Genomic DNA, 11,370 nt, shown 5'->3' on the forward strand with positions numbered 1-11,370 from the left:
GGTGTGAGGCTATCTCACTGGTGGAATGAGTTACCCCACCAATGTTTGTGATCTTTTGCAGGTTGGAAGAACTTAAATCTTACACTTATGAGTTGATTGTTGGTTTCACTTCGTAAGTATAAAGAGCTTCCAGAAACATGAGACTACGTGCGTCTTTTTTCTATCTATCATTCCATTGCCAGATGCCTTAATCCCGTAAGGGGTGGCCACAAACAAATCACCTCCATGTCGCCCAGTCCCCCGCCATTTCACTGCCCTCCCCCCAGCTCACACACACCCTCTCTCATACACCTCTCCTCTCCATCCCTTCATCTCTTCCTTGGCCTCCCTCTCCCTCTCACCCCCTCCACCTCTTTCATATACACTCTCGTCAGTCTCTCGCTCCCCATCCTATCCACATGGCCAAACAACCTCATTGTATCTCTGCTATTGCTTTCTATCACATCCACATCCACACCACAGGACTCCTTCACATCCTCATTTGTAAGTCTGTCTCTCCATGCAACTCCACATGCTTCTCTCAAATAACTAATTTCCACAGCTCTCACTCTTGACTCGCGTCCTTTCAGCAAGGTCCAAGCTTCACTTCCATACGTTAGAGTTGGCAATACAATATTATTATACAGTGACTTTTGTACTTCCGTGCTTACTTCCCTAATTCTTATCACTGCTATCAGAGAACCAGCAACATTTTTTCTTTGTTGTACCCTTTCAAGCACTTCATCCTCCAAACTTCCATCCTTACTCATCACACTATCCAAGTACTTTAATGCATTCATAATTTCCATTTCCTCACTGTACAATCAGTGAATTCATTTCTCTCGAAGACCATAACTTTACCCTTCCCTACAGTCACCTTTAGATTCGGTTTCTTACACACTCTCCCAAACTCATTAAGTATGCTTTGCAGCTCCTCTTCGACTTCACTTAACAACACAGTATTATCTGCAAACAACAGTACAGGAAGTCTCCAAACGCTGCCCTCTCTCATTAGGGCTACTCCAACATCCACTGCCCTACCTTGTACCTCTTCTATAACCCCATCCATATACAGATTGAACAACCATTGAGACATGACACATCCCTGTTTCAGTGCAACATTCAGATGAAATAATTCACTCAGTTCACTATTCACCCACACTGCAGCCTTAGCACCTTCAGGCATACTGTACTCATAGTGGCATTCAACAGCATCCGATTTACTCCATATATTCTTAACATTTTCCACATTTTTTTGGTCTATTCATTCTGTCATTTCCTTTCTCCGGATACATGAAGGCCGCATGCAATTCTTTCCCTTCTATAGAAAATTTTCCACTAAAGACCTAAGAATGAATGTCTGATCTACACAACCTCTTCCCTCCTTAAAACCTCAATGTTCTCCTCCAGCTAATTCCTCTGTTATTTCCCTGACTCTGTCAGAAAATATCCTGCCATATACTTTTCCTATTATAGACAAATGCCCCTATAATTACCACACACTTCTTTTTCCCCTTTTCCTTTGTACAGGAGAATAATCATACCTGACTTTCAATTCTCGGGGACTCTATCTTCCTCTCAGGGCAATCTGCACATCTTCCATATCCATTCCACTACTATCTCTCTCCCATGCTTCATTAATTCACCACGCACTCCATCAGTTCCTGGGGCTTTTTCCATTCTGACTTTCATCATTTCTTCCACAACTTCCATCCTACTGATCTCTTCCTCCCTTCTCACTTCCCTCCTTCTCCCAGCAATTCCCCAGCCACTTATACTCGCATTACTTTCATTCTTCGTATTTAACAGTTCCTTGAAGTGTTCTCTCCATCTGCTCACTTTTTTCTCCCATCCCCACTATCAATCTACCATTTCTATCCTTCACTCCCCTACTAACTTCTTTATGATCCTGTCTAACTTTACCGTTTATCCAAAAATTTTCTTACATTTCCTCCACTTTACACTTAAATTCCCTTTAGATTCCTTATCCACCCTCTTCTCACTCTCTCTTACCAATCTTTTCATCTTTCTTCCTCTCTCCATATCAATCTCTCTTCTGTCTCTCAACTTTCTCCATGCTTCTGCTTCCCATCCACTTACTCCATGCTTTCTTCCTTTGCGCCACAGCTTTTTTCACCTCTTCATTTCACCATACTGTTCCTTGCACCCCCTTTTGTCTTCTCATCACCCCACACACCACCTCACATGCTGCATAGATTTCTTTTATGAATATCTTGCACACACCTTCCACCTTCCCCATCTGCTTCAAATTGTATTTACCCAATCGTTCCTCCACTTCTCTTTTATATTCTGCCTTTTTTCCAAGCTCTTGTAACTTTTCTACCCTCCCTGCATGAACTACTTTCTCCTGTTTTTCCCTCCTATTCCTCCATTCTACTTGAACTTTGACTTTCACCAACACCAGGTAATGGTCATAAAGTCCACTCCCCAACCTCTGTATGCTCTAGCATCCATTACATACCTTTTCATTGTCATCCACACACACATAATCAATCATTCCTTCTATCAATCAGTTCAGCACCCACCCTAATCGTCACTCGTCACGTATACCTGTGGATCATTTTGTTCCTAAAGAGAGTGTAGACTATCATAAACCCCCCTCCCCACACAAATGTACAAATGTCCACTAGAGCACTGCCATTCTCATCCACTTCTGGAGGCACATCCCACTCACCAAGTACTCCATCCACCTTCACACTCCCTACTTTTCCATTTAAATCTCCAATCAAAAACACTCTTTCGTTCCTTTCAAACTTTTACATGCATGCTTCCACATTTGTCGGGACTCTTCTTTCACTCTGTTTGCACGATCTTGCATTGGCGCATGCACACACACAATCGCCCACGTTTGTAATGCTACTTTCGATCTTTCCCACACAATCATTGAACCAACTCATCCATACTCTCTTATATTCTCCTTCCATCTCTTGCACACAGCAATGCATATTCCCTCTTTTGCTCTCTCATTCTCACCTACTCCTGGGCATTTATCCCATCCTTACCCCCACTCTCAAACTCTTTTTCACGGTCAATTATTTCAGTACCTTTTTCGAGGTGCTGATGGGTAAGGGAGGTGGTATCATTAGTTCTGTAGTAATGATTTTTTTATAATGATCCCTTCTGTACAGTAGGTGACATGTGAGATGCCTTGACAGTTTAGTCCTCGTCATTTCTATGTAGGTATGAGGTCTACAGACCTCACTTGTGCAGGTATGTTGGTAGATGACATGATCTTGATGCATGGGCATACTCTTTATGGCAGAGCTGTTCTTGAGTAGTAGATGGAAGGTTTTGCAGGTCTTGTAGTATGTGATTAGTGCGATACTTTTGTTATAATCTGTGCATTTGACATTTTTATGAAAGATATTTTTTGTTATCCTCTCGCCAGTTTTATATTGTGTAGATATGTAATTTCAGTAATACAAAGTGATTTTTTTTTGTTTTGTTACTGAGAGAAGGGACACTGTAGCTTGAGTACAATTTGTTAACTGCCTTCTTCACTACGTCTCCCACGGTGCTATTCCGATATTCATTGTTGATGAGAACTTGCGTAAGTCTTTCCAACTCTAAATGAACATTGCTCCATGAGGAACAGTGGGCGAGGACACGGAGGACATAGGCACTGATGGTGGAGCTTAAATATTGCTGTGGGCATTCACCTTTGCCGTTGAGACATAGTCCTTTATTGGATGATTATACATTGACTGCAGTGAATCCAGAGTCGCGGGCGGTCACTAGGACCTCGAAGAGGGGGATGAGGCCTTGGGTAGACTTTTCGAAAGTGAAATTTTGGCCGGAGGTGCCGATGAGGCGATGTCTGAGGTTCTGATGTTCCTGGGTGTCCTTTATTCTAATAAAAATATCATCAACACAGAGGCAGTAGATTGAAGGATGATTGTTAATCAATATAATGGCCTCAATTGTAGCCATGAAAAAGTTTGCAAAGAGGACTCCTCGAGGGCTGCCTATGGCAGCACCATCTATCTGGCGATACATCTTTCCGCAGGAGGCAGATAAAGGGGGCCCTTTTAATACAAAGTTCCAACAGGATGCGGAGGCAGGTTTCTGGCAAGCCGAGGGGTGTAGTTTCTTCAAATCTATATGATCGGTCGAGGATGAATTATATCGTTCTGTCCAGAAGTAAGTTGGTAAAAAGGCTTTCAACGTCCAAATATACGATGATATGGTCTTCTGCAGGGGATGCATCCCTCAGAATCTTGAGGAACTGGCTTGCTGCTGTCAGGTAATAGTCGGTAGGTAGGTATTTTTTTTGTTTCTTTTTAATGGAAGGAAGATGGAAACAAAGGCCAGTTGCTTGCAAATTGTTCCCTACAAGAAAAAAACAAAAACAAGATATCAGAGAACCAAATTAGAGATCCGTTCATTTCAAGGTGCCTGGACACACTGCGTTTGAAAGACTGGAGATTATAGGGAGTGGGAAATACTGAAAAAGTGAGACAGTTCCAGAGCTGACCTGTTGCATACATGAAGGACTGGGAGTAACGGTTAACTCTTGCATTAAAGAGTTGGACAGAAAAGGAATGAGAGTTTGTTGTTAGGCAGTGTGATTATTTCGTTCAATTTCTTTGCTATGGTTATGGAGTAGGTAACAGTCGTGATCTGCGAGATGATGGGGCGAAAAAGGTAGCCTGTCTTGTGTGTCTAAATGTTGCTGACAAGAAAAATATCTTATCTCGCTCTCTCTCTCCCTCTCTCTCTCTCTCTCTCTCTCTCTCTCTCTCTCTATATATATATATATATATGTGGAGTCTCTGTGGTACAGTGTAGAGTGTGCGTTTCGTACACAGGTGAACCAGGGTTCGCACCCCACCAGGGTAATAAACTTTGGGAGTGTACACCCGGCCACGTACTGCATTGGCGGACACAAGGGGTGCTGTGGTTGAACCAGTGTCGCTTAGTATAAAGTATGCTTGCACCCAGTTGGCTTGCGTGGGCTGATTACACTTGGTTCACAGACTACACACACATCCAAAGCCATTACAACACTACAATTACACTTACAAGCACATCTCACCCTACATACAATCTCTACCAGACAGCCTAAGCCACTTGGTAGAGGTACACCCACAATCAAAAGTTCGTCGACAGTCCCTGTCAGGCATATGTTTCTACAGGCTGCCGATAGGTGGCGCAACGATCTAGCACGAGCGTAGTGGGAAGTGGAGTCAGTCAACGAATCTTGAGAGGGAGAGGGAGGCGACAAGGGAGGGGTACGAACCAGTGGCGATCGGAATACAATGCATCTCGTGTGTTTTGCTGTTATCAATAATACATTGTTATATCCAGACTATTATACAAAACTTATTATAATTTACCTTAGTTTACGTAAATAGATCTTCCACAGCTGAAAATACAAACAAATTAGTGGTGTCTCGAACAAGATTCCGACTTATTCGAGGCATCTCTGCTGCAATTACCGTAGGTTGACCTGGGTCTTCTGCAAAAGGCGGCCCGATGGTAGGAGACTTCAAATTAGTATTTTTCTCGGCATGTGTGTCTAGGGCCATTTCAGGCCAAGTGTCAGGCATGCGAACTCGTGTCTACCTTATTCTTTCTCACTCGTTTTGTGTGTGTGTGTGTGTGTGTGTGTGTGTGTGTGTGTGTGTGTGTGTGTGTGTGTGTGTGTGTGTGTGTGACGCTTTTTGCACTTCCTGTCTGCGGTTGAGCCTGAAAGACACTCGTGTAATAACTGTTAAACTTACCACAAGATTTTTGTTTTGTCATCATATTTTTATATTGCCCATAAAAATTGCAAAGCTAAACTGAACATATCTTTATCTTAAGCCAACATGACATAATATTTTTTAGTACCCGAAGCGAGCGAGCACAAACTACAATATGTCACAGTCTTGGAATTTACGTCTGCGCCTTACCCATTAGGCCTGTGGTTATCAAATGGCTGATATGATTAGATACCACTGTGGGATCGATATGTCACTTGTGAAGTTTGCAGTATGTGCTATAGTCAAAGGTTTTAAGGCTATAATGTTACCAAGTTGAGAGGTTATTGTATGATATATTAAAGTGTCATGAAATACTGTTTGTTTTTATAAGACAATAGTAACAAAGCAAAAAGTAATTCACAGAAATGAACAGTGAAAATTATTAAAACTGTATAACATATACATACAGTATAATATATTAGTAGGTAACATTCTTGGATTATACAATCAGTGCATATTACATATTATGTTCTATTAACCAGAACGAAAATATTGTCAAATAGTATCATCCCAATCATGGTTGTCACTTTTCCATTTATCAGCTCCGTAGCCCAAATCACTCAGACTTTGGATGATTTAATAGGACGACCATCCTCCTTGTGCATCAATCACTTCATTAAGTCTGTTTCGCATTGACCTCACAAGATTGGTGCATATATTTGGACGTCGACGTATGCCTTCCCATACGTCTGCTCATGTGGACGGGGCTGCGGTCATGCACAATATGGATGGTGTGAGGGGCTGGAATTGCCATCACATGCACTGTGGGCAGGAGAACATCCTCAAGAATTCTTATATATTGTTCACTTGTTAATTTTCCATTAATTTCCAACAGTTCTCCGGGTCCGTATGCCCACATCCAACCCCACAGCGACGTAGATACACGTCCACTTTTTGCTTTGGAAAAAATGTGTTTCTCTAAGTATCTCGTTTTTGTGACCCTCCAGCACACCCCAGGCCCTGCCTTTACAGAAGGAAAACACTTTTCATCTATAAATATTGCATTCTTCCAAAATAACTCGTCTTCTGCTGAGTACTGTAGGGCAATCCCCATTCGATCATCTTTGTTGTAAGGGGTCAACACTTCTTTTACGGCAGGCACATGACACTTGATATTAGCTGTGTGGAGCCGTCGACGCACAGTGGGGACACTGCAGGCCAGGTGCAAATCACGTGGATACTTCACGACAGGTGTTAACGGTCGCTCCTGTGCTCTCTCCACAATTGCCTCATCCTGCTCGGGAGTTGTTGCTTTTGGCCGTCCACTACGAGGCTTTGTGCTGACTGACCCCTGTTCTTGCCAGCGCTTGATCAACTTATGCACTGTAGACCGATGCAGGCCGAGTTCTTGAGCAATGGCACCTGGAGTCATGCCGTCCTCCCATAGTCCAATTATTCGTCCACGATCGGCGATGATTCGCGAAGAATTCGCACGACCCTATGACATCTTGCCTGATATTGAAAATACATAGATTTATATATGGAAACATGCATTTTTAAGAATTTCATGGTGGAAATCATTCATCAAACGGATATATATATAGATATATATATATATATATATATAAAGATATATATATATATATATATACATATATATATAATTATGTATATAAATATATATATATTCATATATATATGTATATATCTATATATATATAATATATATATATATATATATATATATATATATATATATATATATATATATATATATATATATATATATATATATATATATATATATATATATATATATATATATATATATATATATATATATATATATATATATATATATATATATATATATATATATATATATATATATATATATATATATATAATTATATATATATAATTATATATATATATATATATATATATATATATATATATATATATATATATATATATATATATATATATATATATATATATATATATATATATATATATATATATATATATATATATATATATATATATATATATATATATATATATATATATATATATATATATATATATATATATATATATATATATATATATATATATATATATATATATATATATATATATATATATATATATATATATATATATATATATATATATATATATATATATATATAAATATATATATATATATATATATATATATATATATATATATATATATATATATATATATATAAATATATATATAAATATATATATATATATATATATATATATATATATATATATATATATATATATATATATATATATATATATATATATATATATATATATATATATATATATATATATATATATATATATATATATATATATATAATTATATATAAATATATATATATATATATATTTTTATATATATATATATATATATATATATATATATATATATAAATATATATATAAATATATATATTTATATATATATATATATATATATATATATATATATATATATATATATATATATATAATTGTATATATATTATATATATATATATATATATATATATATATATATATATATATATATATATATATATATCTATATATATATATATATATATATATATATATATATCCGTTTGATGAACCATTTGCACCATGAAAACCTTAAAAATGCATGTTTGTATACAGTATATATCTCTTTGTATTTTCAATATCAGGCAAGATGGCAGAGTCGTGCGAATTCTTCGCGAATCATCGCCGATCGTGGACGAATAATTGGACTATGGGAGGACGGCATGACTCCAGGTGCCATTGCTCAAGAACTCGGCCTGCATCGGTCTACAGTGCATAAGTTGATCAAGCGCTGGCAAGAACAGGGGTCAGTCAGCACAAAGCCTCGTAGTGGACGGCCAAAAGCAACAACTCCCGAGCAGGACGAGGCAATTGTGGAGAGAGCACAGGAGCGACCGTTAACACCTGTCGTGAAGTATCCACGTGATTTGCACCTGGCCTACAGTGTCCCCACTGTGCGTCGACGGCTCCACACAGCTAATATCAAGTGTCATGTGCCTGCCGTAAAAGAAGTGTTGACCCCTTACAACAAAGATGATCGAATGGGGATTGCCCTACAGTACTCAGCAGAAGACGAGTTATTTTGGAAGAATGCAATATTTACAGATGAAAAGTGTTTTCCTTCTGTAAAGGCAGGGCCTGGGGTGTGCTGGAGGGTCACAAAAACGAGATACTTAGAGAAACACATTTTTACCAAAGCAAAAAGTGGACGTGTATCTACGTCGCTGTGGGGTTGGATGTGGGCATACGGACCCGGAGAACTGTTGGAAATTAATGGTAAATTAACAAGTGAACAATATATAAGAATTCTTGAGGATGTTCTCCTGCCCACAGTGCACGTGATGGCAATCCCAGCCCCTCACACCATCCATATTGTGCATGACCGCAGCCCCGTCCACATGAGCAGACGTATGGGAAGGCATACGTCGACGTCCAAATATATGCACCAATCTTGTGAGGTCAATGCGAAACAGACTTAATGAAGTGATTGATGCACAAGGAGGATGGTCGTCCTATTAAATCATCCAAAGTCTGAGTGATTTGGGCTACGGAGCTGATAAATGGAAAAGTGACAACCATGATTGGGATGATACTATTTGACAATATTTTCGTTCTGGTTAATAGAACATAATATGTAATATGCACTGATTGTATAATCCAAGAATGTTACCTACTAATATATTATACTGTATGTATATGTTATACAGTTTTAATAATTTTCACTGTTCATTTCTGTGAATTACTTTTTGCTTTGTTACTATTGTCTTATAAAAACAAACAGTATTTCATGACACTTTAATATATCATACAATAACCTCTCAACTTGGTAACATTATAGCCTTAAAACCTTTGACTATAGCACATACTGCAAACTTCACAAGTGACATATCGATCCCACAGTGGTATCTAATCATATCAGCCATTTGATAACCACAGGCCTAATGGGTAAGGCGCAGACGTAAATTCCAAGACTGTGACATATTGTAGTTTGTGCTCGCTCGCTTCGGGTACTAAAAAATATTATGTCATGTTGGCTTAAGATAAAGATATGTTCAGTTTAGCTTTGCAATTTTTATGGGCAATATAAAAATATGATGACAAAACAAAAATCTTGTGGTAAGTTTAACAGTTATTACACGAGTGTCTTTCAGGCTCAACCGCAGACAGGAAGTGCAAAAAGCGTCACACACACACACACACACACACACACACACACACACACACACAAAACGAGTGAGAAAGAATAAGGTAGACACGAGTTCGCATGCCTGACACTTGGCCTGAAATGGCCCTAGACACACATGCCGAGAAAAATACTAATTTGAAGTCTCCTACCATCGGGCCGCCTTTTGCAGAAGACCCAGGTCAACCTACGGTAATTGCAGCAGAGATGCCTCGAATAAGTCGGAATCTTGTTCGAGACACCACTAATTTGTTTGTATTTTCAGCTGTGGAAGATCTATTTACGTAAACTAAGGTAAATTATAATAAGTTTTGTATAATAGTCTGGATATAACAATGTATTATTGATAACAGCAAAACACACGAGATGCATTGTATTCCGATCGCCACTGGTTCGTACCCCTCCCTTGTCGCCTCCCTCTCCCTCTCAAGATTCGTTGACTGACTCCACTTCCCACTACGCTCGTGCTAGATCGTTGCGCCACCTATCGGCAGCCTGTAGAAACATATGCCTGACAGGGACTGTCGACGAACTTTTGATTGTGGGTGTACATTGGCTATATCATCCCGACTTCGGTCGGGATAGGCCGGTCCTACAGTGGATTCTCAAACGGCTGATGATGATATATACATATGGCAGTAGCTCAGTCAGTAGAGGGGTGGGCTGCAGTCCTACCAGACCCAGGTTCAAATCCCCGCTGGGGCAGGGAACAGTTTAAGGATTTGAATTTAATAAAGACAGACTTTACTGGTCTACCAGAAGCAGACATGGGCATGATCATAAAAAATGATTATGATTTGATATTGATTATCGTCTGGAATATTGTTTGATTGTGATCAAATTATGATTACTTGTTTTTCCATTTTTCTGATTATGATTTGATTATGATTACTTTAGTTTTTGTATTTTTTATTATTATTAGATTTTCTCTATTTGTGCGTGATTATTATTAGATTCTGATTATAATGACATTTCACTGTGATAATTTATAGAAAAATAATCATTAGCAATGATTAAGGACAATGCCTAAAGAGTTAGCAAATTACATCTATTAGGTGCACTGTTCCATATTTGAGTACAGTAATCTATATATCTATCTATTGCCAGACGCCTCAATCCCGTACGAGGTGGCCACAAACAAATCGCCTCCACGTCACCCTGTCCCTCGCCATTTCACTACCCAGCTCCCAATTCACACACCCCTCTCTCATATACCTTTCCACCCGATCCCTGCATCTCATCCTCGGCCTCCCCCTCCCTCTCCCCCCCTTCACCTCACTCACATACACTCTCCTCGTCAGTCTCTCACGCTCCATCCTCTCCACATGGCCAAACCACCTCAGTGTGTTCCTCCTAATGCTTCCTATCACATCCACATCCACACCACAACGCTCC

At 38.6% G+C, this 11,370-nt stretch overlaps 2 protein-coding genes across 2 annotated transcripts; one reads left to right on the forward strand and one right to left on the reverse strand.

Annotated features, from left to right (window-relative positions):
* Positions 1–6,360: 6,360 nt before the first annotated feature.
* Positions 6,361–7,116, reverse strand: LOC145406886 (uncharacterized). The gene has a single exon (XM_080278004.1). The coding sequence runs from the start codon at positions 7,114–7,116 to the stop codon at positions 6,361–6,363; it is 756 nt and encodes a 251-aa protein (XP_080134130.1).
* Positions 7,117–8,515: 1,399 nt separating this feature from the next.
* LOC145406898 (uncharacterized) lies at positions 8,516–9,271 on the forward strand. Its single transcript, XM_080278011.1, has one exon. The coding sequence runs from the start codon at positions 8,516–8,518 to the stop codon at positions 9,269–9,271; it is 756 nt and encodes a 251-aa protein (XP_080134137.1).
* Positions 9,272–11,370: the final 2,099 nt, after the last annotated feature.

The sequence above is a fragment of the Coenobita brevimanus genome, chromosome 8, assembly GCF_032717465.1.
Source record: "Coenobita brevimanus isolate Jiangsu-jjx chromosome 8, ASM3271746v2, whole genome shotgun sequence".
NCBI classification, from domain to species: domain Eukaryota; kingdom Metazoa; phylum Arthropoda; class Malacostraca; order Decapoda; family Coenobitidae; genus Coenobita; species Coenobita brevimanus.